We start from the raw sequence: 26,085 nt of genomic DNA, 5'->3' as shown, positions 1-26,085 counted from the left end.
TCTTGTTTTGCTTTGATTATCGAGTGGGAAATCTAGTTATTATTGATAGATTCGCCATGTAGAAAAAAATGAATTAAGCCAAAGAGAAAATTGTTTATGTTTTATGAATTTTCATATGTTTTATAAAAAATTGACGCGTAAATTGTTCACATGTGAAAAGCTCATCACGAAAAATGAATCAAAATCAAATAAAGTTTTCAAATGTTACTAACGCAAAAAAAAAGATGGATAAAATGAAATTGCGTTGTCCCTCGGCGTTACCCTTTAATTTGCGATGCAGCCTGAAAACAGAGTCAGATAGGCACGCGATGGAATGGGCAAGGGGAATGGAGGAAGTTTTTATGTGCATAAAAACACTTACATACTCGTATGCACATATACATACATACATATATTCGAGGGACATCCAAATTGTGTCATATATCTAGTTGGATGTATTGCATGAGGATTTCGCATAAAGAATTGTTGTAAATATAAATTTAATTGCGCAAAAAACTTTAAAATGCAAAATTACAAATAAATCAAAACAACAATTGACAACTGCGGAAGAAAAATGTACGTGTATAGTATTTTCTGGATTTAATGGGAATTATAAGTTTTCACAATTCAGAGAAAATAATTAAAAGTGATGATTTAAAATGTAATTTAAAATATGACCAGCTTATGGGCTTAAATAGTAAAAATTTTAACGTAATTCATGATGAGAATTAGTTATGATGAGATTGTGATCGCTTGTAAATATGAGTACAGTAAAGACTCTTTAAGTTAGAAACCGTCTAGACACATTGCTAAAGATTATAAATATTTAATAATATATTATAATTCCAAAGAATGTTTAAAATGTAAGATGAAAGTAAACTTACCTTACACCAACTGAAATACCTTTAAGTGAACAACCACTAAATAATTATTTCTTTTCTTTCTCTTTTATTTTTTTGGTTTTTCAATTTTGCATTTTTTTTACATTTTTTTTTTATGAATTTGCTACTTTGCAGCAGGCCAAAACTACGACTATTTAACTTTATTTATTTACTTATCCACTTGATTTCACAAGTTTTTAATAAAAAATTGTCTCACGTTTATTTGACTTTTCGAATTTTCAATTTTTTGTTTTTGTTATTTTTCCACATCGAATCTCTGGCATTCAAATATTAATTTGTATTTGCATTAATTGTTGAGTTCAGCCAATTGCGTGAGAAAATATTAGCAACTGTTCATCTGTGTTATTATAATGCACCTTAATTAAATGAATTAATTTTAAGTCTAACCCATTTAGCAGGTTCAGTGATGCTTTCGCTTTCGCTTTTGTTGTTGTTGTTGTTGTTGGTTTTATAAATGTAGTTTGTAATTAATTTATTATAACCATTCAACGTTTACCGACGACTGTTTATTTTTTTTTTGTTTTGTGATTTGCTACAAAAAAAGCTCATTGCATTTTTGGTTTGCATTTGTTTTCATATTTGCATACAGTTTGCAGTTAATTACATGTGGCGATAGTTGATCTGTTTGCTGTTCAGTTTTTTATGGGTATTGAATAGTCGGCTCTCCGAATATGTATAGAATATTTTGTTTAGTGATTTCTTTTCATTTTGTGCTAAACTAAGCGCTGATAAATATTATATTCCAAACACAAGAGACAAACAGCTATATTATCAAATGTGTATATAACTATGGGAGTATTAAATTATGTATATAAAAAAAATGAATTAAATGCCTTTGGACTTTCAAATTGGACGTGTGAAACTGCTCATTTTGTAATACATTTATATTTATTTCTCTTTTTTTTTTTTGGGTTTTTACTTTGTCTTTCATAATAATTATTCTGGCAGGTACCTGATACTTATATATCAATTTCGGAGCGAAGCTGCATGTGGGTAGTGAGAATGCAAATCAACTACATAAATAGCATTGTAAAATATATACGATTAGAAATACAAACACATTTTCCTTTACTTTGTTAGTTTTGTTTTGAGTTTTCGCCTGCGTGTAAAAGCGCCTAAAAGCGAGCTATGCACTACTGCAAAAATGTTAGTGATTGATTTCGTGTCTTGTTGTTGTATACATAGTTCGATATATATGTATATATATAAATTTACATATATAAATAGTACATCGATACAATTATGGCAAAAACTTTGAGTTCACTTCAAGCCTACACACACATAAATAGTTAATATATATCTTATATATATATATATATATATATATCTGTAGTTCAGTTTACTAATATTTAAGTTCTATCTTTGTAAATATTTTTTGGCTTTGATTTGCATAGCACTTAAAATTCTATTTTTTCTTTTGTTTGTTTTTCTTTTTTTTTGTATCTACTTAATTAACTTTGGTTTAAGTTGTCATTTTCTTTTGGTTTTCGGTTCTTTTTGCCATTTTTAACACTTAGGGTTTTTGGCAATTGGAGCTTCGGCCTTGTAGTGGCTGTAAAGCCATTTGTTGCGCCGAAAGACTCCAATTATTGGACGAATTGTTGATATACGTTGCGGTTTATGCTCAAAAAGTGTGAGAGAATGTACGAGATAAGAGAGTTTTTGTTTAGTGAGTCTTCTAGTGATAGATTAGAGCATAGCGTAGAATGCGATGCAATGCGATCAGCGTTATTAAATTAATGTTTAACGGAATCATTCCTACGCGTTATTAATTGATGCTGATACGCATTGATGCTAGCTAAAATTATAAAATGAAAGAAAAACAATCGTATGCGCTGTGCATATTTAAGCTTAAAGGCAATACGCCAAAGCTCGCCTGCTTGAAGAGCTTTAAGTAGTAAGGAAAGAGCCACACACACACACACACATATGCACGTATACTACTCACTCACACCCACACAAATGCGAGCACACGTACACATGCCTCTTGGCACACAATCACATGCTTCGACAAGCACATGTTTCAATTTGTTGCACTTTTTAAGCATTAAGTAGCTGGCCAAGCGTCAAGACTTAAACGCAATATGTGTACGAGTGTGCAAGTATGTGTGTGTGCGTGAGGGTGTGAGTGTGTTGGTGTGTGGGGCCAGCAAAGCGGTTTAGATGCATTTTAGCTTTTAACAGCTACTACTTTTTTTATTCTGCAGTTATTTGTATTTGGAATTTTCGCACCCTTGCAGATTTGCTATGCGGAATTCATTTGTAAATTGAAATCGAAATGAAAAATAATAAATTGATGGTAAATAGTGGAAATTATTTAAATTTATTAAAGATTACCTCTTTCTATAATTTAATGGCTTTTCTCCGCAAGGGTATTTCGGCTTCGGCATAACGAAGTTACTTTTTTGGTCTCGCTATATTTTTTTTTTAATTTTGTTTCTGTTTGCTATTTAGTTTTGTTCAGTTTCGTAGTTTATACCATATAACATTGAAAGCACACGAATTAAGCACGTCTAGAGCATTTAGTTAAAATTACACATTACGCACTAATACACACATAGAAATATTTAACAAAAATTAAAGGAGAAGTGGAAACTTTCAGCCTGGCGTAATTACGTTCTAACTTTTGTAATTTTTTTTCGGCCGCTGCTAGTCTTTTCTTTTTTTTTTTTTGTAACTTTTTATTGCTCCATGGCTCCATAACACTAGTAGTTGTTCAGCGTAATGACGAGGCCAGAGAGTTGCAGCAAATTGTTGCAAATTGGACTACTTAAGAGCTATGCTTAGTTAGTCCAAAAACAGAGTGGACTTTCAATACTGACGTACGTACTAAGGGGTATTTGGCTTGATGTACTCACAAGGCTGCCTGCCTGCCTATGAGTTGCTGAGATTGGACGGTGGTGGCCATTGCCGTTTGATTACAGCAAAATGTGTCATTTGAAAGGTGTTTGTCTGTTGGCAACGACGCTCGACGAATCCGGTGAGGCAGTAGCCCATGTTGTAGTCCTCCATCGAGATGTTCGATGTCAAATACAGTTTGAACTCATCATTGTAAGCCATCTGTGATTTTGACTTTGACTGCGCTCTACTACAGCTTCCACTTTCATTTCCCGCCGCTCCTCTCGCACCATCTCCATTCCCTCCATCACGGAAGCCTTGTGGCGTTGCTGTTGCTGGTGTTGTTGCACCGCCTGTCGCTGTTATTGGCGGCCTGCGAAAGTGTCCGGCAATCAGCAGCGAACCCTGCTGCTCCATGGGCAACATCCTTGCTCTGGTTGCCTGCCGTTGCGTGCCAGAACATTCGACAATGCGACAACGATTCGGCTGCCACCAGCAGGGCGTGATGGTCCAGTAGCTTGAGGAGGCGGTGCGCGCCCATCCCTCTTCAGGATACAGCAATATCTGTGTGGGAGCAAAGCAGAGCAGAGCAAAGAGAAAAATAGTTGAGATTTTAACCAAGGCCAATTGCAAATTGGTTTTATGTGGCAGTGCTGTCGCACTTTAATTGAAAATCTTAATTAAAAATTGAAAACTGCTCAGCATTTGCATTCACGCAATGTAGCTTGTCATCATTATTAAAGCAACCCTCAATTAAACCTTTCTATTATCAAATTTATTGATTGCAAAAATAGTAATATGTATATGTAATTGCAATTGTTTGCCATTATCATAATTTTCTTGTTTTTATAAATCTGAAATAAATACAAAGTAAATTGTAAAGAGAATGTTGTTCTCTAGTGTTTTGTAACTTACGTTAAATATACTGAATAAACTCATTCGTTCCTTTTTGATCAGTGAACTAGATCGTTCAATTCGTACTTCGTTCATCGCTCGATTTCGTTCATCATTGGTTCGACAAATGGAACATGTGAACAAAAATGGAACTTGTAAACAAGAATGAACCAAAGAGCAAAAGTGAAGAACTGAACAAGAACGAATTAATGATCAGAAGTGAACAACTGGACAAAAAGAGCGATAAAAGTGAACTTATTCAGTTCGTTCATTTAATAGGTAATTTTTGTTAGTTCGTAAAAGACAATGTCAAATATTTACTATGTACACGACGAATGTCAGAATTGGTTGTGCAAACTAGACTAGTTAGACCATGATACAATTATACAAGGTAGTCTCGTCGGAAAAAGCTGTCCGACTTTAAACAAAACAATGAGTGCGAGTGAAAGAGTCTCAGCACAGCAGTGTGAGCGAGACGACAATGAAATGCGCATTAACCCTTAGACGATGATATTAATATTTACATAATTTGAAGCTAATATTAATGTCTTTTTGACATATTTCTAAAATGTAAGTTGTTTATGAATAATATTAACAATATATATGAGAATTCTCTAATTCTCGAAATGTTTTAATTCTATCCGTATCTACGGCATACATTGCAAAATGTCATTTTGCACAAGGGTTAATTGCAGAAAAAAAATCGTCCGCAGACAACCTCTTGCGTCGAAATACGAATGCGTACTGACGGAAGCTTTTTCCGACGAGACTACCTTGTATAATTGTATCATGAGTTAGACAATCCAATGGAATTAATGATTAAGCCCAGACTTAAGCTTTTTCTCTAGGTTAATTAACTAACGAACTTTCAATGCAATTTAATCGATTTTTTTGGTTTTCCCTTGCTGTGCTGTTTGTTTGCACCACAAATGTTGCTTGTTATTGTTGTAGTGGTTACACTGGCATTTGGCATATGACATATGCCGCCTTATTTAACTGCAGCCCATAAATAAAATGCGTTAGTTAGTTTATTACAAAGTCCATGCAATGCTGAGTGCGGTTATTGTGGTCGCAGAAAGGAATTTTGTTGTGAATCTATTTATTATTATTATTATTATTATGTTTTCAACCCTATGCGTATGCGTAATAAGCGACAGCGTAGACAACAATAATAAAGCACAGCATTAAACAAAGTAAACAGAGGGCTGCCTCGATTTTAAACGCGAACATAGGGAGGAAATCTCTGGCATTTAAAAAAATATTTTTCAACTGAATTGAAATAAAGCAACCCAGTGTAAAAGAGAAGAGAAAACTTGAGCCCCAGGCTGAAGCTGTGGCGCAACGTCGCCAGTGGCAAGTGGCAAATAGCAACTGCCCCTAGATGGGCATTGGACGTTGGCTGTTGCACGTTGTCCGTTGCGCGTTGTCCGTTGCCCGTTGGTTGGGGCAACAGCAGCTGCTTTTGAAATTGAAGTGGCTGCAGTTTCAGCTGCAAAGTGGCAACTGACTGTTGCCTGCTGGATGCCGACTACCGCCAGAAAGATAACGCTAGCAGCCTGGCTTCAAGCTTCCATTCAGTTGCTGACTTTAACGTAAAATGCTTATGAGGATGTTTTTGTTTTTTCCTTTTTTTTTTTTTTTGCTTTGGTTTGCAGTGCGGCATAAAGGGCAGCCGCGCAGGTAAATTGTTTAAAATTAATGTGCCGCAGACAACGCTTAAAAATGCATACATTATTTCTTCTTTATTTGCTCTTAACGCATCGAGCAGCTACATACAACATCAACAACAGTAATAATAATGTGCTTGCAGCTGCCACAGTCACGCTACATTAATCCCAAATGAAACCCACTTGACTATTAATGAAAATTAAACGATTTTCGAGTGGCCACAATTGAGAGGCAACAGCAACTGATATTGGTATCGGTTTGGTAATGCTTTCACATTGCGCATTGTTTTTAATATTAGGTGATGATTACCAATTGTAAAAGGTTCACACAATACACAACTATAGCAACAATAAATAATGTATTTCATACTAGTAAATAAAATCAGAATTACGAAAATAACACAACTCTTTATTAATAATCATATTTACAGACACGAAATTAAATAATGTTTGTTGTTCTTGAGATTACCTGTGGTAGTAATATTTAATATACATACATGCACATGAAATTCAAATATGCCAATTTGTCTCATCCTCAACTCTGCCTTTTTTACTATTTACTTAAATGAATATGCATTCTTTATTCTTTTCTTTGAAACCATCCGCCATTGACTGAGCTTTTTTTTTTTTTAGTATATACTGCATTCTTAATGCTGCCAACTTAACCTGTTTATATTACTAACCTAGCAATCATTTTGTGTTTTACAACACTAAATTAAACGATATATTTCAAAGTTTTTTACACTGAAAATTACCTTCTTTTGCACAAGTTCTTGTAATAAATATTTAAAAAACTATTTTTTATTGAATATTTTAGTTAATTTTAGTTTAATAGGGATGCTGCAAAAGTTATAAAAACATGAAAAAAGTAGATGGTCAAATTTACAAATTACAAATATGGAGGAAAATAATTGGCTTTTGGAAATTTATTTACTGTTGTTAGTTATGCAATCGCCACTTAATTAGAGATCACAAAATAATGTCGTTAGTCAAATAATTAGCGAAGCGACCAACTTCAATTGCATCGCATTGCAGTTTTTGCATCACATGATTGCCGCTTTAAAGCCCAAAAGTTTAACCGCAGTTGCTGGCCAATAACTAGTTGTGTGGGATTTCAGCAGCTCCATGGCTGGTGTGAGGCTGTTTGGGTCATCAATCGCCCAGTCAGATTGGCACACGCAAACACACACACACACTCTCGAATAGAGACACAGTGGGAAATTGTGACAGGTCGCACGTGCTCAATATATGTCAACTAGCCCCACATGGCAATTGCTGCGCTGAAATTGTGCGCTCGTGTCTGAAGAGTATGAAAAAATTGGGAAATAGGAAAAGTTCAAAGGAAAGCGTTGTGGTGGAGCAGCACCTTAATAAGCTGCCAAAATGCGCAGCTGGTTAAGGGTTTCGGCAGAATGCAGAATTCAGTTGTGGAGTCAAGTCCGTGCTGCAGTTGGCGCCCAGCCATTGCATTATTCAAAGTTGCCAAAGTGCATGCTGCGAAATTGAAAATGCAACGCAACAAATCGCTTGCCACTATCAAGGGTCATAAAATTACCCTCCTCTCTCCACACTCTGATGACTTTGAGCGAGGGAGGCACATAGATTCAACCAAGCTCAGAGAGACACGTTCGCAGTGGAAAATCACTTCCGCTTTGGGATGCGAACTGCAGCGTTGGCAATTTCATAGCCGGGGCATCAGGTGGCATTGTCGATGGCAAAATCGAAAACGTGGCTGCCAATGCGGTTGCTTCCTGGTCCTTGGCTATGTGGAATGTGAATGAGAGAGAGCAAGAGAGAATGGGGGAATGTAAGTGAAGTACGAGTAGCTGACTGGTTGCCTTGAGGCGTCCATAATCGATTTCTGCTGGCACGCAATTGTTTGTTGACTTTGGTTTTTATTGCGTGGCATTTTATTGCGACAGCAGAGAACAGCACAGTACAGCAGAGTAAATAACCTTTTCTTTGGCGCGCGCTTCAAAGTTACTTTAGCCACTTGCATTGTCAGAGCTCAGCTGGTAACTTTGTCTATTAATTTGCTTAATGAGTTCATTGACAAATATTGAACGGTTACATTGCTGCCGCCGTTGTCGACTCCTCCGCATCTGACTTAACAAATAAGGACGCCCAACTTTTTCCTGGCGGGCGAATGGTGAATGGTGAATCGTGAATGTTGAAGGCGAACAGCGAAAACTTTTCTCATTTCGTTCGACGGGCGCTGACATTAATTAATTAAGTGCTGCCGCAGATATTTCAACACTTTAACAGTCACTCAGTTTGCCAGTTGGCTATTACTTAGTCAAATTTGTTCAATCCGAAACGGGGATGTATGTGTGTGTGTGTGTGTGTGTGTTCTTGGGGCACTTCAAGTTAATTACTCGCCCTTATAAGTATGCTACACTGCGTAGCTAAATCCAGCGTAAGCTCGAAAATCAAAGCTTCAACACGATTGTCTAAGCACTTGAGGCTTAGCCCGCTGTCGCACACACAAAAACACTTACCGACAGACATCCCGCATCCTCAGTTTCATCAGTCTATCCTCCATTCTCTACTCCCTTACCCGCTCTTCTCTCCGCCCACATTGCTTCATTCAACATTAATTTCATTCGTTTGGCTTATTACAACCTGAAATGCTGTCTGCATTCTAATTAAATAAAGAGCAGGACATCTGTATAATATTATTGGATATTGGTCAATGAAGAAAAACAGAGTATAGCACTCGAAGTTGACTGCTTCCTCCTAATCTAACTAAAACGACTTCAAGAGTATGCGCTATTCCAACAGTTATTCTCTATTCAATAAAACCTTTTGTTGCAGATTTTTATTTGATTGGACCCTTTCACAACTTGACTTTGAGTTTTCCTCAACACTCTTACGTGTTTCGAGTATTCTATTCTACTTGAGAACTAAAGAAATTCCAGTTCTCTCTTTCCATTTTCCTCTCGTAAACTGTAAATGAGTTTCGGTTGGCCAAAAACTTATCTCTTGCTTTTATTCTCAATTGGTATTGCCATTCGTATTTATTTATGCATCTCACGCGCTACATTTTGTAAGAATACCGAATCTCCGTTCATGCTGAATACTCCATACTATTCAGGCTGAATCTAGTATACCCTGTATCCGGAGCTGCTTTCAAATTGGCCTGCAGTTGGCAGGGGTGAAAAATGCAAAAGTTTTAATAAGTTGCTCATTAGCAGAGAAAATGAGGCAGGCAAAACAAAATAATTTACACGGCCAACATCCGTTGCAATTAAGCTCGAAGGCAACTGAAATGCTCTGGCTTAGCAAGTGCAGGAGATTTTTCTATCCCTTTTTTGTGGCCTAACCCAGCTGAGGACCGTTCCGCCTTAACTTTACGCCGCGGCGTGCTGTAAATGTAGATGTCAACGGATGTTAGGAAAACGCCGGCGAAAGATGCTTCGGCCTCAAAGTTTGCCGCGAGTATTTTCTAAATTTAATGAGTTGTATTAAGGCGAACTATTTCCTTACACTCGCTCTCACATCCGCACCCGCAACCCGCAACCCTGTTTCCCCCATTCACCCAGCATCTTGAGAGCGCCACAACTTTGGCGTGTTGTTAAGCGCAACTTTATATTGCAAACTTTTCATGTGTCTCGGATGTTTCCCCTCTGCCTCTGGCTCTGGCTCCTTCCGCTTCCACATTGCTCGTAATGCAGAAATTAAAGTTCTTGGTCAAAGTACAAGCGTCTCAAAAAGTTTTCGTGCTATTCGCAGTTGACATGCTGAGGCACAGGATATGCGTAGCTACAAATTTGATATGTTAGACAAGCGCTGCGGCGAACTGCGAGATGCACAGTAGATTTCATGCGTCATATTAGTTTATAAATTTTGCAAAAAATTAAAACGGTTATAAGTAAAGTGTCCAAGTTTCAAATTAGATGATAGGTTGAAATTTATTAAACAGTCAATCGTCTTCTTTATTATTGTTAACTTTTGCACTATAGATTTTTAATTGTATTGTGTTCACTTTATAGATTATGCTTATTATGTTGTTTTCAACAACGAAACTATATTGCTTTTAGGGGAAAGCGTAAATCATCTATGCAGGATGAAATCATCGTTATTTGAGTTCTATCCACGCAGGAAATTGAAAATACAAATGACATGTTTTCGCGTTGTTTTCTTCTGACCAAAATACAAGTGAAATCCGGAGCACCTTGAAACGAAAATTTGGGTTTTGGTCGGAAAACGGAAACGAAAAGTGAAAAGTAATATACATTTATTTATTCTTATTTTAGCTGCTTTTCGTTCAAGTTGATATGTATTGGTGTTTATCGCATCTTACTTAATCTCTAGTGTTATCAATGCCTTTACATCGATTATCGATAGTTAATTCCAAACTTGCATGCAGAGCAGTCTTGGCGGTTCGTTTTTTTTTTGGCTAGAAAGCTGCTCGTTTTGACGATGCCGGTTTCATTTAAACGATTACCGCAATTACTATTGTTTATTATTTTATTTCTCAGTGAAGTCTGAGGCAATTATAATATTTCATTGTAAACCAAAATAAAGGAACCCTGACTAAGTTGTTCTTTTCACCTGTCGTTTGTCGAGTATCAACGCAGAATGCTTATCTAAAATATATACATACATAATACACCTTCTTATAGTATATTGGTATTCACATTTTCTTGCAGAGTCGTGCCATGTGAGTAGAGCAAGTATCTTTCCCTGTTGGGTTTACCGTGTGTAAAAGATTAAGCACATTTAAGTGACAGGGCTGAAGACGAGAGCGGAGACAATGTGCCACGCATGTGCTACAATTTTAAAGTAGCATTAATGAGCAGCAAGCAGAGATTTCCACACACACACACACACGCACACACACATATATGAGCTCCGACAAGAGCCTCGTTGCACGGGAGCGGCACTAAAATGCCTGACAGGATAAGCTGAACACAGCTAAACTTTATAGAGCAGATCCCTGACTCAGCAGATAACTGTTTAGACAAGTTGAGTTATAGTTTCCGTAAGCAGGACTCGTTAAAATGCTAAAAAGTATGAGCTGCGTTCGTGTGCAACGCGAAAGTTGACATACTACAACGAGTACTAAACTAAGTCTTGAAGGTTTAAATTCTTATTGGCAACAATAAGTCCGCTGCTGCTGTATTTTATATACAATACGAATGCGCTCAGTCACGCTCCGATTCACACATTGAGCCAATGGGCCAAATCCCCAGCCAACAACCGCTCAAAAGTTGGCGCTTTGTAACTTATGCCAAGTCAATGTTAAGTTCCCCTTGTGTATTGCAAAATAGCTCATCAATAACCCATTTGGCTAACGCTAGGCTCATGAAAAGGTTGCGCCACAACGAGGCGGGTTGGATTTGACCTGACCTCCGTTGGATGCAGCCTTCCTGCCGGATGGAGTTCTTGCTTTCAATACACACAACCACGAATACAAATGCGAATGTGAATACGATTGGGAATGTAAGGAACGACGATATCTACATAGTATATGCTTGGTATAAAGCAGTCTTATGCGTGGATTCACATTCATTCAGAGTCTGCATTCATACTTTAATAGTGCTGGGAATTGAAGGAGCTGCACATAAATCAGTTGTGGAAATGGAATGACAAGCGTCTGCTTATAAATTTTCTCAACCAATCAGCGCCAATTTTACCAGTTCCTTGTTTCAATTATTGTTAATGACAGACCACCTGCTGAGGGAGTTGTTGTTTTCCCATTTAAAATCGTCGAATTTACCAACGTCAGAGCATGCAACATGTTAAGCAGCACAAAATGAAATGAAAATTTAATAAAATAAAAATATACGACTTCATACGCCCGAGCAGAGCAACCCAAGCGTAAGAAGAAGAGCCTGTTGCGGCAGGGAGGAGGTGGAGGAGGCAAAGTCGAAGACGTTTGCTTAAATGAAGATGTATGCCAGCCGGGCGTATGAGTAATATGCGCAAATATGCGCATAAAATAAAGCAACTTGTAGCAATTTCCCCCTTCCTCTTACTCTCTCCTCCACTCTCATCTCCCTCGTGCTGCCTTTCATCCAGCTGACTGCCTTGCCACTTTGGCGGCGCTGCCTTCTTGTGTTTAATTTAGCCAACCATAAACGTAATGCGGCGCCTGAAGTACGGACTCTCCGAATTTATATGGCGCCACATAAAATCGGCTTCCCCCTTTGACGTCTCGCCCTCGTATTTCATTGCCAAGCAGTGCCTAACTTAAAATCTTTTTATTTGCGTCTGCTTTAAAGGCAGCAGTTTGTTTAATGTTATTCAGCCCAACCCAATTGCACTGTGGGAGCTCGATGTTTCACAAATATAATTTAATTGAATTTTTGGCAGAATACTTAAAATATTGACGAGGTTTTTGTTGCTTGTAAAATAAAAATAATACAGTTATATGTTAGACGAGTTTTGAAATGTTTAGTGGTACTGTAATGCTTTTACTGATTTGTAAGGGGTCTCTACTTATAATTAATAGCTTTTACACATAAGCTAATTATTAACTATTCAACTCTTTCTCTTATTATCTTTTAATTTTTGTTTATTTGAATAGTTTGAGTGACTTTCTTTCTCTTCCAAAGTCAATATCCTACCCTGTCTTATCTACTCTAAAAGGATTTTCTATTTGTTTCATCTGCGAGCCCCATTGTGATTCCTTTATCAAATGCACGGCATAGCAGGGCATGACAGGGCGCTGTATAATGTCGCCATTCCGCGAATCCGTTGGCTGCCAGCACGTTAACATATCTGCGATACCATCCATCAAATATCAAGCGCTCTTGCTGCTGATGTGGATGAGGATGGGAATGTGGATAGAGATGGGAATGGGGATGGCATGCTGTGTATGTGTGCTGGTCGGATGACTCCGAGTGCCTCCTGTCGAGCCGTCAAATTTGCAAAGCCTGCCATTCCCCTTTGTCAGACTTGTATGAGGATGAATACGATGAATATTGTGGCCTGGCTCAAGTTTATTCGAGTGTATCAAGACATTTTAAAGCTGGCTCCTTTATCTGCTCTACTTGTACGAGTACGTACATAAAATTTAAGTTATTTTGTTGTCTAGTTCATTGAATTAGCTCAACACACACACACACACACACACACATACAGAGCATAGAAAATAAATTGAATTAAATTGATGCGCTAGAAAGGAGTTCTTCTTGCGCTCTCGGCTTGTTTGGCAGCAACTGAAAAGGAAATTGCTTTTAATTTTGGCACAAATCTCTTTTTAATTTTCCTTCTCTGGCAAAAGACAAAATGGGAGCACCACACAGCTTGAGCTTGGGTCCAGACAAATCTTGTTTGCCATCAAATTCCGGACTCGACTCGATTCCACCAGGCTGGCTGGCAAGAGTCACAGTCTCGAACCAAACGTAGCATGACAGCACATGTGCCATCGAAATTGCCACACACAAAGCTAATCAAGCGGCAGCTGTGTGCCATCAAATTGCTGTCTATGCCACAGCAACGGCCACAGCACAGTTATATCCAAAAACTATGGCATACTTTCAGGCGCCAGTCACTAACAAATTACCATAGGCAATGAGCAAAGTCTGTAAAGCCAGTTATTCGAATGCTAAATAGATGCTGCAATAATTAACTGCATTATTTTAGCGACAACAGTGGAGAGAAGCGAGTGTTGTTTTTCATTTTTCAGGTGGCCCTATTGTGCTCTCTCTCTTGGCAGCAGCTTAGCTTGGCATTAACGCAATTTGTCACAACAGACGACGCCGCAAACTCCGTCGTCGCTCCTCTGAAAGCCTCTCCCGACAGCTCAGCAGAGGAGCAAACGATTCCGCACATTGTGGAGAGACAGAGGCACAGGCTTCTCCAATAAGAAAACATGCTTTATGTAGAGCGTAGCTCTTGTACATTGTCTAACAACAACAGCAGCAGCATCTACCATGGCACATTTATCCGACAGGTGAAATGAAATTGTGTTGGCAGACTCTCGCACTCTCACACCTCCGCACACTCTCATCTTCCCACACCTCGCGTCCACACACACACACACACACACAATTCAAGCACAACATTTATTTTGAATGTGAAAGGCATGAAAATTAAAAAATTCCTTAACATTGACAGCATACATATATAATATATATATTTGTTTTAGTTTTAGTTTGCTTACCCAGTGAACTCCAGCGAAATTTTATTTTAAACAAGGTGTGAAACATACATAACAGAGGCATAAGAGGGAGTAACAGGGGGTATAAAAGAAAAGTTTGCGGTTATTCCGCTTGGTGGTTTAACGGTTTGCCTGCACTTTGCATCAGAATTCCGGTTGAAAAAGTCTCTCTTTTTGGCTTTGGCTAGGCAAGTGCCTTCTGTCGTTTTGACAGCAACAGCACGTGCAAGTGAAGGGTTCTTTTGGCCAGCTATCCCTAATCCTTTTGACTTCAAAGTAAGCTGAATTCCGAGTACTCAACTGACTCGATGGAAGTGCATTTGTCACCCATTAAATTACGCATTCATTTGCTCATGTTGATGATTAATCTTGAAGTTCAAATAAATGATAGAATTCAACTGAATCTAGATTAGAATATACTTCAATTTGAAGATTTATACTATGAAGGTCTGCATTAAAAATAGTGGTCAATAAAAGCACATCAGCTTGCAACTATTGCTAAAATATAATATAACAAAAAAAATACAAAATTATACCAAATGTTATATTTGGTATATGGATAGTATATATCTTAGATAACAATATACTAGATTGTAAACAAAGTCTATTAATAGAAAAACCTTCGTTTCGCATATCGATATACTCATTCATACAAAATATACCATAAAAAAAAAATATACACCAAGTGGTGCCAGTATTTGCTTAATAAAATTATCATAAGGATTGGTTTCAGCTTTAAAAGGGGCGAATATAAAAATTGGCCAATTTCATAGTCTACTACTTAAAGTGGTTTTCTGCTTTTGACATATTGGATTGCTTCTCGCTTTCTCAGAGAAATTATCGTCGCCACAATCGCAAAACTCGCCACTCAGCAGTTTTGGTAATCGCAATCTATTTAGGGTTCTGGCAACGCCACAAACTAAAATTAAGCATACGCCTTGTGGGTTGCGGTAGTTTTATGGGCCCAAGTAAATCGCCTTAGCTGCTTTACTGGGTTTTAAGCTCTAATAAACTAGCTGAAATGCATAGTTAAGCTGCTGTGCAGGCTGCAGAAGCGCGTCCAGCGTGGATGGCATTGAAAGCGTGGGCTAAGAAGCCAGCCACGCCCACCACAGCTGTCAGCTGTAGGCGTGACTGAAACTTTGTCTGGCATTTAAATCAGCGCCATGGTGAATAAATCTAAAAGTGCTGCTTACTTATCGGCGTCTCTTGGCTTTTAGCCTGGACTGCAGACAACGCGTCGCGACGCGACGATGAGCCAGTGTTGGTAAACGTAGCAATAGATACTGGATTTTGCCGCTGCCATTTTGGCTGCTTTTTCTATCTCATTCACTTGCTGTCGCTCTTTCTTGACTGCTTCTTCTTCGGGTGGTGGTGCTGCTGCTGTTGCTGCTGCTGCTGTTTCTGGCTGCAAATCAGGATAATAAATTCCAATTTTATTTAGTCAGTGAGTCGGCAAAGCACCCTTGTCATCGTCAACGCTTGGTATCTGAGAGGGGTCATCGCAGAGAGGACAGTCAAAAAAAAAAAGGCAAACGCTTCATCTGCTCTGGAAAAAGGGCTGACTGACTCGCAGTCCATTCAACTACTTGGATTAACAGTTCATTTTTATGACTTGGACCAAATACCGAAAAAAACTAGGATGGTCTATTTTGTTTGTGAAAAACGATGTAACAAGTAGAGGAAGGATGTTCAATTCTGAGCTCAATTCAAGCGAGAAAATGTCAACCGTGATCAAATAAATTAAATTAGTTTTTAAGATGTTTTGAGTTAAAGACAATATGTTTATATATACTTCAGTGTACATAACTTAAATACTGAATAAGGAAATATACAAAAATTATTGGTGCTAGATTCGAAACAAGACAATGTTTCAACTTAGAATCTGCTGTCCATATTTGTTATAGAATTTAGACTTCTATTCTATTATTATATTAATAAATCTTGTTACAAAAAAAGCAAAAATATAACATATTTATTTTAATATGTGTACTTAAGACAATAATAGAAAGTCTTATAAAAATAAAAATAATACAGATAACAAAATATTTAAATCAATTGACCTTATACAAAATCATATAAAATGTAAAATTTATTCTGAATCAAATAATCTTTTGGGATTTTGGTAATTCCAGTCTTTCAACACTTTTTGTCGGCTGCACATATATTATTTTTTGTGATTATTTTTGTGTCAAATAATTGTGAAAAATCAGAGTTATCATCAATGTAATAATGAAGAGAAATCCTTTACGTCTTCCGTCAAAGAATCAATGTATGTATTCTTACGAATATCTCAGTAATGTACTCCGACATCATTGTCTACAAATAAAGTACTGGGTCTTTCAAAGTTAAAGCTTGAGTTTTTCTATCTTTTTATTTTATAAGCTCATAGTTGGCGTCGCTGCTAAAGCGTTTCTTTGTTACCAGAGCGAGGCATTGAAATAAATTTGCTCCCGAATTGTGTTTTTTGTCGTCGGCGCCTGCTTAACTTTTGCCGGACATAATCAGGGCTGATTGTAATGAACGTCACAGTAGGAGTCCAATCATCGGTACAGCAAACTCAGTTGACCACAAAACACAGGATACGGATCCCACCAGTTCTGCAAACCGCGTTTAACCAATGCGACAGTTGTCCCGAGCACATTAGCCGTGTTCTAAAAATGTTGCAGAGCTCAAGCGGCGTTCAATGGCCCCTCACAGAAACATACACGTTAGGGGAGCTTAATCGAGATGCACGACATATGGCAGCTTCCTCTAGTCCTTTTCTTTTCTATCTTTTGTCTCTGCTTTCTCTTCATTGCCTCTTGGCAATTACAACGTTGCAAAGCTGCTGTCGCTTTTTTGCTTTTTATTTTGCATGGGTTTGAAATTACGAGAATGTATGTGTGTGTGTCGCAAATAAACTTTTCATCGTGTTGCATGATTTGAATATACTCACAAAAATAAATAAAGTAATATAAGCATAATAAAAGTATATTGCTATACAAAAAAGCATTTCATAGTTTAAAATTATATATTTTTTTAATCTACTTTTGTATTTAGTTTATATATGTAAACATTTCGCCACGTTGAATGATTTAAATACACTCACAATAAAGACTTAATACAAGCAATGCATTTTTTTTAATATTATTGCTCTATACTATATATTAGTTAAAAATTATGTATTTTTCATCTGCATTTCTAAAAAACATTTCACCATGTTAATATAAGCCTTGATGCCATTATTTCTCATTCATTCTCTTTAAACGAGCAATTCTTAGATACAATTATATATTTTTTTAATCCTCTTTCATATTTCATAAAGATTTAAATAAATGCCCATATATTTTAATTATGAATGAATGAAGAATATTTTGAATAAAAATAATGCATTAGTCAAAAGCAGTATTTATTTCTAAATAGACAATTTTTTTAACGCCTTTTTCATATTTAATGTATTCTTCATTCATTCTTTACTTATTCATGTTATATTATTTTATAAAATTATTATTGATTACTTAAAAATTATACATTTTTTAAAATCTTAATTTATATTTCAATTATTTTGCATACATATAACTCAATTCTGTTTGAGGCTGGGTGATCTCATGGCCTGTTCTTTCAATGCTTGCATACAGAGTGAGCCTAGGCGCACAAAACATATTCACTGACAGCGAGGCGACAGACTGGGCAGACTGGACAGGATGGAGGATAATGGGGTGGACCAGGAAGATAGACAGATGGGGCAGTCACTTCCGCTTGCTAGCGAGAAGGCGAGTGAGCGACCGAGGCTGTCCATTTTATAATACCCTTTTTTTGTTTGAGCTCTCACGGCTTTTGTTGCCGGGCAGTTGCTTGATTTGCATTTGCATTTGAGCTATCTCCGGGAACTGGCAGCCAACAGCAGGCAGCAGCCAGAAGGCAGCAGCCAACAACCAACGACAACGACAACAGCCATAGATACAGCTACAGCAACCAGCCATAGCATAATTATTGGCTATTAAAGGGAATCGGACTTGGGGCTAGTTTGTTATGCATGTGCTGAGTCACTAATGTTGGCACATGATGATTTCTTTGAAGCGCAAACTTGGCAGAGCGAATGTTTAACAATCAGAGACAGAATCACAAATAGAAAGAGAGAGAGAGAGAGGGAGAGAGAGAGGGAATGAAAAAGAGGGAGAAAGGGAAAAGGAAAGTAAGCAGGAAGTGCCTCCGACACTGATAAACTGAAAGAAATGAAGCCTTTAAGCTGCTTTGTCCAAAGTTTACGATAGTTTGGCTTGTTTACTTCGTAATGGGCACTTTGTGCACAAAATGCAGACAATTAAAAGCAAGTGTGCTTGATATGAAGCGAATGCTCCCAAAGCTCTCTCTTTTATCAATTGAAAATATTATCAAAGTGCTTGGAATGTTTTTAACTTATTATTATTACTACTCTGAATATAACATAAGTTTTATTGGATCTTCCTAAGCTATTTTAAATAAGCTAATTGAAGTTACTCTCTTTCTTGATGTTAACTCCTGTACATTCTGCTATTACTTTAAATTGAATTCATTTGTAATCAAGTCAGTTTTTCCTTTTTCAACTTTTCTTCTGTTTTGGTATTCAAATTAAAAGCAGAACTTTTTCTTTATCTATTTTTAATATTGTGAAATTAATCGGTTTGTTTTTAGTAATAATCTGATATTTAAATTATTATCATTATTACTTCTCCGAATATAAGTTTTATTGGATCTTTCAAAGTTATTTAAAATTAGGCAATTACAGTTGCTCCCTTTCTATTGCTCACTTATTTTCTTATTCTTCTTATTCAATTAAATTGAATTCATTTGTAATCAGTTTTGTAAGTCAGTTTGCCTTGTTGAACCTCGTTTCTGTTTTGGTATTCACCTTATAGACTAACTGCATTTCACGGCTGCCTTCCAATGAGCTTAGTTGATGACATAAAAGTAATGATATTAGAGTGTCTGTTGGAGGTAACAAAGCCGCCCCCAATTTCCGGAGTGCAATATAATCCCAAGCATTTTGTTTAAAGGGTAGGTTTTTTAGGTGGTTGTAAATGGATTTGGTTACCCGCCCTGTGGCTTGGCTCAGATGTCTGTACAATAGCTTCACTCTAAAATCGATGGAATGGAGTGAGGTGTAAATTAAACTCTAAACTGAAGAAACCCTCTCGCGTATTGTTACAACAGCTAGAAACAGTATCAGTTATTTTGAAACATTCACCAAGTGGATGAAAGGCTTTTCAAAGAGTTTTACAAAAATTTATGATTTCATTTAAATTTTGGTTGTGGGTATGAGTTTTACAAAATCTGGTAATATAATAACCAGATTGCGTTGCATTTTGGGATCAGTTTGTTGAAGTTCTTATTAATGAATTTGGAATGTAGTTTTCGGAACGATACTTGCTCGGAAGAAGTCTTTAATTCTTCCTTAAGCGACTCAAGTTTATTCCTTGAATGATCTTTGTCGACCTGATAATGTCAGATAGAGGATGCTTTGTCAATTCCGTATCAAGTTGATTGTGTATTTGTTGTTTTATTTATTTCATAGGTTGAAATATTTTATGTGCAAATTCTAAGATGATTGCTTGAGGAGGAATATTGAAAAATTAAAAAAACGATACATAGTAGTGTTCATTACAGCAGCCTCCTTGCTCTAACCATAAAGGCAATGCGTTATTAGTTCAGCCACTTAATCAGTTAGTCATCTAATTAGTTAGTCAGTAAGATAGATAGAGTAGAAATTTTTTGAAAAATGACTTCTAATTAATTAACTGAACTGTTACGTATAAAGTGCAGCCTCCTAGCTCTTACCGTCAATCAGTCATTTAGTCAGTCTGATTGATGTAGTAAAATTGTTGAAAAAGACATTTAGCTGCACTATCAAATAATTTAATTAGTTGTGCACAAATTTGTAGCCTCCTAACTCTTACAATCCGGACTGGGATTTGATAGTTGAGTCAGTTAATAAGTCAGTCAGACAGTACAAACGATATCTTTACACTACAGATAGTTAGAGTACAAATTTTGAAAAATTACCCTTAGCTGCACGATCAAATATTGGAATTAGTTGTGCATAAATTGCAGCCTCCAAGCTCTTACAGTCTGAATTGTGCCTTGATAGTTGCTCACTTAAGAACTTAATTAGTCAGTCAGTCGATATGTATATAGATATTTAGAGTAGGAATTTTAAATATTGACTGCGTTAGTGCGCAATATAAACAGCTGTGTACAAATTGCAACCTCCTAACTCTTACAAACCGAGTTGCGTGTTGATAGCTCAGTCAGTCAGTTTGTCAGCCAGTCTGTCAGCACAATGCTATTTCCAGATCACTCGAATAGGTGGTTTCAAATTTAAATTTTTTTTGATTTGCATAAATATCTTGATGCCCTGTGCCACTCTGTCTAGCTTGCACTCCTGCCCGTAGTCTGACGTAGTCCTTGCACTTTTTGTGGTAGAGCAAGAGCAGAAGCAGAAGCAGATGCTGCAGCATTCGGCTGGTCAGTGCAAAATAGACTGAAATTGATGATGTCACTTGATAGGGCGAATGAGTTTTTCATTTTTCACTTTTCACATTTCACATAGCAGAGTCCAGAGATGGACTCGCTATGCCAGTGAGGCACCAGTCACTGGGAGAGATTCGAGTTCGAGTTGGAGTTCGAGTTTGAGCGTCTGCTCCACGTTCGTGTTGTTTAACAAATTCATCCTGTTGCTTGCGCTTCAATGCGTAGCTTGTGCCTGGAGGACAGCCGCTTGCATTGAATTGTATCCTTTAGAACACACACACACACTTAGTACCATATGTATAGCCACACATACACCAACACTTATGCACACTTGCACATACACGAGTTTACATAAGCGATTTTTGGGCTGGCCATTGTTGTGCATCGACCTGTTTGATTGGTTTGCTTTTTGCACGTTTTTAATTAGCAGCATCCAAGGAGAGGAGCAGCACAGAGTGCTGAACATTGTAGCATGCCACATACGAGTATAGCCTTTAAGTTAGTGCCGCATTTAACAGCATGGAATATTTCATATGCGCACTGCGGGCTCAGCCACAATGCTAAATGATTTATATGGAAAATATTATGACTACGGTTATGAGCACGAATATGAGTCTTTGCCTGAGTGCGGCTATAATAGAAGAACAATCTACTCGAGTGTGTGGCGCCACAGTATTGTGTTCGAGCACCTTGCAGGCGCCACTAAATAATAGAAGTAGTGATATCAAATTTTGCAATAATTCTAATCACTTGTGCATATTGCATGTGCTTTTTGTGTTAAAGTTCAATCTCTCTCGACTACTTTTAAGAGTTCTTTGATGCGAGTTATGAATGTTTCGCTTTAATTAAAAGTCAAGTCAATAAAATTTCATCAATGGCAAAAAAAAAACGCTGAGTTCACAAAGAAAGAAAAAAGAAATACCCTACCAAGAGGATATTTAATTCCAATTAAAAATGTTTACTTTAATTTCCACATAATTTATTATGTGCTTATTCAGAGTTAATTCTTAATAATTAAAGCACAAGCATTAAGCGAATGTAAACTGTGAAATATGCGCATTATATTTTTGAGTAAAGCATCCTATAAAATTGTATTTCAATGAATTCAATGAATCTAATATTTTGTAAGAATACTTCTTTCATATTTTGATTGTAAAAGGTTAAATTAAAATGTGGATCTATATACTTTTTTATTCAGTTAAGTTCAGCTAAGTTCTGTTTTTCAATCTGGTTTGAAGATATAATCGACTTATTGAATTCTTAAAAGTTAAGACAAATACATTTATATTTAGTTTAATAAGTAGCTAAATTCCGCATTTCAATCTAGTTTAAAGATATCATCGACTTATTGAATTGTTATACCCAAATGATGTCAGTAAATTGTCTTTGCTGTTTTGTTATTCTTAAAGTTATTTAATCCCAGCTTTGCCGGTAATCTCAGGGCTTTTAAATTTGTATCAATTTTGTGCAGAAGCAAGTATATTTTTCTCGCATTTTGCTCGTCATTGGCAAGCAAAATAAAAAGCTCAGACTGCTCGCTTAGTCAGTTACTCACGTTAAACTTTGGAAATCGCAGAGCGGCATTTTTTGGCACTCACCTTATTGGAATTGCCATTGAATTTCAATAGCTTCTTGCAGGATTTACCGCGACTCTCGAAATAGATTTCTTGAGGGGTGCGTCGACGTCGCTGCGATGCTGCTGCCGCTGGCTGAGTCGTTAGTGTTTTGCGTTGCATGAATAGCGTTTCGGTTTGGCTGCATTCAGTGCCTGCCACCAAGCGTGTCGCCTTGTGGCGACTCACGCAGAACAGGCGACTCAAGATGCCGCAACAACCGTACGACGAGGGCGACGAAGACGAGGACGTGGCTGTTGTTGTTGTTGTTGTTGCTGCTGCTTCTGTTGTGTCTGTTGCTGCATTGTTGTTGGTGGGACAACAGCGGGCGGATATGGTCATTAGGTTGGCATTGTGTTGTGCCTGGCGATTGACATCCATTTCCATTGTGGGCCGCAACAACAAAAAACTGTTGCCTACTTATGCGCGCAGCGAATTTATTTCGCTTTCCTTTGCTGCAGATGCTGTTTAAACACAACTTCCGACAATTTCGCTGTCTAGTTGTTGTTTCTTCTTTATGCAAATTGTCAGTGGGAAGTGGCTGTCAGCTTTGTGCGTGAGTGTGTTTATGTATATATTTGCTTTTGCTGTTGCTTTTTTGTCTGTTTTTTTTATTGCTATTGAAAATAGCAACGCGCCGTGGCAGGTGGTTTAATGTTGCTGTTTATGGTTCTCGCTGTTGCTGTTTGCTGTTGCTGCTGCTGGTTGCTAAAGACACAATAACTTGGCGCCCTCTCACGCATACACACACAAATAGAAGCACACCAATACGTCGCACTCTGCCACAACAGGCAACAAACACACTGAATAAAACACACGCACTTCGGAGTGAAGTCGCGTCGTTTGCGAGTCGAGAGCACCGAGCCAACTGAAAGCAGCGACTGTTCGAGTGTCGCTTGCCTTTGCCTCAGCCACTAGCTGGCCAGCGTTGCCATATGTTTTGCTGTTGCGTACTGCGCATGCCTGGCCAAACAGTGGGTGCTAAAAGCATGCGACGCGTCTGCTGCTTGTGAATGAAGCCAAGACTTTGGCTGAAGCTGTTTACGTTAGTTGTTACACTTCTGCTGGTTGTCTACTAACTGGGGGGAGGAAGAATGATGATGAGCGGGCTGCTATACTTTACTATATGTGTGTAATTGTTTGGGGCTGTCAAGCTGATAGTAATACCCTGTTATCGACAATTTATGAAGGTATATCCAACATAGATTCGTCTGCAAACTATTCACAAAAACATATAGAAGAGTTTTCTATAATAGTTTCTTGTTTTGTGTATAATTTCATTCTCACTCTCAGCTTACCAAACAATGCCATGAGCAGGCACACATTTCATTTTCATAGAGTATATGAACATGTGTGTTTGTGTGTGTGTGTTTTTGTCTGTCTGCTTCGTACGTAATTTCAATGTTTCAACGTAATCTTTGATTTGATTATGTTGTTGAGCTGCCTCCTAGGGGTGCAGAAAAACGTGCTGCGATGTCCTTTTATCTCTCATTTTCTCTGCCTGCCTCTGTGTATGTGTGTGTGTGTGTGTGTCTCGGCCACTTCCGGCTCGAGCTATAAACGGATTATAAAGTAATTTAATGCTTTTTGTTGTCTGTCCGACAAGCGAACGAGAGAGAGAGAGAGCGAGAGTAGTGCATGGGGCATGCAGCGTGGGGCAATAAAAACTTTTAATGTTTGTTTTCTGGCATATCGCATCGCATTAGATTACATCACGCATACGCACTGTTGTGCGTCCCCAAACTTGAATGGGCCCATTTAATGAGTTGGACTTTGGCGGTTGCATTAGTTACACTCATTTCGTCTCGCCTTCTCGTCTCGCATTTTTTGTGCGTAATTAATGCCAGACAGTTTGGCATCATTGCCAGCTATTTGCTCGCTTCTCTATTCATCTTTGTGTGTGTGTCCGTATGTGTGTGATAGTTGGTCATTTTGGCAACATGTTTATCTGCCTCAATGCACATACAATACACACAATATGTTTGTGCGGGTGTGTGTCTACACTCTACACTCGCATGTTTATGCTGAGCCCACATCACACACACACACACACAGACAGAGAGAGAAAGAGAGCGAGAGACACTCACGCACTTTCGGCTATATTGTCACATTAATTTTGTACGTTAAGCTGTCAACGTGGTCAACATTTTTGTATCTTATTCGGTTTCGGTTGTCCAGCTTGTGAAGCACCCCACTTTTTTCCTTTTCACGCACGTTTTTCTATGCCTGTCGATGGCCATGGCTTTGGTCAAAATATCTCTGTCATTATTCTAGCTTTCATCTTGGGTTCAGCAACAGCAGCAGCAGCAGCAGCGATAAGTGCGTATTAGTTTATCTTTGTTTCTGCTGCTGAAGCTGTTTGCCAAATAAATAGGTTTGATAATGCGGCACGCACATTATATTGATGGTCTCAGGCCTTGTCACCTTGCCCCATCTATGGTGTTGAATTGAATTTCACAGCATTTAAGATTATTCCCATGAAAAAAGACTGAATTTGCGACACATTTTACTAAGTGCTCCCCACAGTTAATCTATCTTATTTGATAATAAGAATATTTTCAATAAGAATTTATTTCATTTTAAATGCTCTTTTAATGCGATGTTTAATTATAACAATTCAAGTGACTATGAGATAATCGTTACCTATTTTAATAAATGCAGAACAAAGCAGTATTATCATCACCAAAATATGCCAAATTAATATACCATATTAATACTGAAATGTTCTGAAATGCATATTTGATTTATCAATATACTACTATGTTACATTCAGCATTGTACCATAAATTGTCAACCAACGCAATAACTATTTGATTCCTATAACTTTTGTTTGCTATTTCAAATTGTTTCTTAAACAAATTTTAAGATATATATTATACAATTTTTTCAATAGGAATTGTACATATGTAACTATTAGAAGTAGACATCTCCGACCCCAAAAAATATATATATTCTTGATCAGTGCCAACAGCCGGGACGCTACAGATTTGTCAATCTGACCCTATAAGATACTGGATTTCAGAGACTATACATAAAAGCTATAATTTTGTTCAAATGTTTGACACGCTCACTTCCTCCCCTGCAAATCGAATATCGAGTTTTTGCAAATAGACTATTAACAGTATTCATATTAATATTAGACTTTATGATTCCTAAAAATTTGGTTGCGTTTACATTGTGGAATCTATTCAGGAAATAGGTTGCAGCATTTTTTGTTTTGCATTGATTGAATTAATTGAATTTCATGGTATATTTTGTACTCTATGATATAATTTGGAATGTATAAATGTACAAATGTACAAATATTGCTTTCGGTATATTGTAGAATTAGTATATTCATTTGCTATATTTAAAAAAAATACTGCAATGTTTTGTTTTGATCAAGAATGGCTAGCGAGTATCTAATTGTTGAGCGGACTCGAATTGTAGATTAGGAACAAAGTGTAGCATTTTTATTCATGGCATTGTTATTAATAATTGCATTAAATAATAAAAGTAATTAGGGCTCTAATAATTTTTGCTTTCTTGGTCATGTTTCCTCTTTATTGTTCCCTATTAATGACTTAATATATCTTGCATTTAAAACTTAA

At 37.3% G+C, this 26,085-nt stretch overlaps 1 protein-coding gene across 1 annotated transcript; it reads right to left on the bottom strand.

Moving 5' to 3' along the window:
* Positions 1-2,213: 2,213 nt before the first annotated feature.
* On the bottom strand, positions 2,214-23,351 carry LOC132792373 (uncharacterized). Its single transcript, XM_060801716.1, has 2 exons — positions 22,481-23,351; positions 2,214-4,283 (listed from the first exon to the last, which is right to left on the bottom strand). The coding sequence occupies exons 1-2, from the start codon at positions 22,880-22,882 to the stop codon at positions 3,756-3,758; spliced, it is 930 nt and encodes a 309-aa protein (XP_060657699.1). The 5' UTR covers positions 22,883-23,351; the 3' UTR covers positions 2,214-3,755.
* Between the last annotated feature and the right edge of the window lie 2,734 nt (positions 23,352-26,085).

Source organism: Drosophila nasuta, chromosome 3 (assembly GCF_023558535.2).
Source record: "Drosophila nasuta strain 15112-1781.00 chromosome 3, ASM2355853v1, whole genome shotgun sequence".
In the NCBI taxonomy this organism is placed as follows: Eukaryota; Metazoa; Arthropoda; class Insecta; order Diptera; family Drosophilidae; genus Drosophila; species Drosophila nasuta.
Note: the sequence above shows the minus strand (reverse complement) of the source record. Positions and strands in the feature narration are given on the sequence as shown.

Bases quoted from the DNA above. Each gene is read 5' to 3' on its own strand.
- LOC132792373 (XM_060801716.1), bottom strand. From the start codon at position 22,882: ATGGAAATGGATGTCAATCGCCAGGCACAACACAATGCCAACCTAATG. The intron at 4,284-22,480 runs GTGAGTGCCAAA...GCTCCCACACAG, and splicing joins TCAATGGCAATTCCAATAAG to ATATTGCTGTATCCTGAAGA.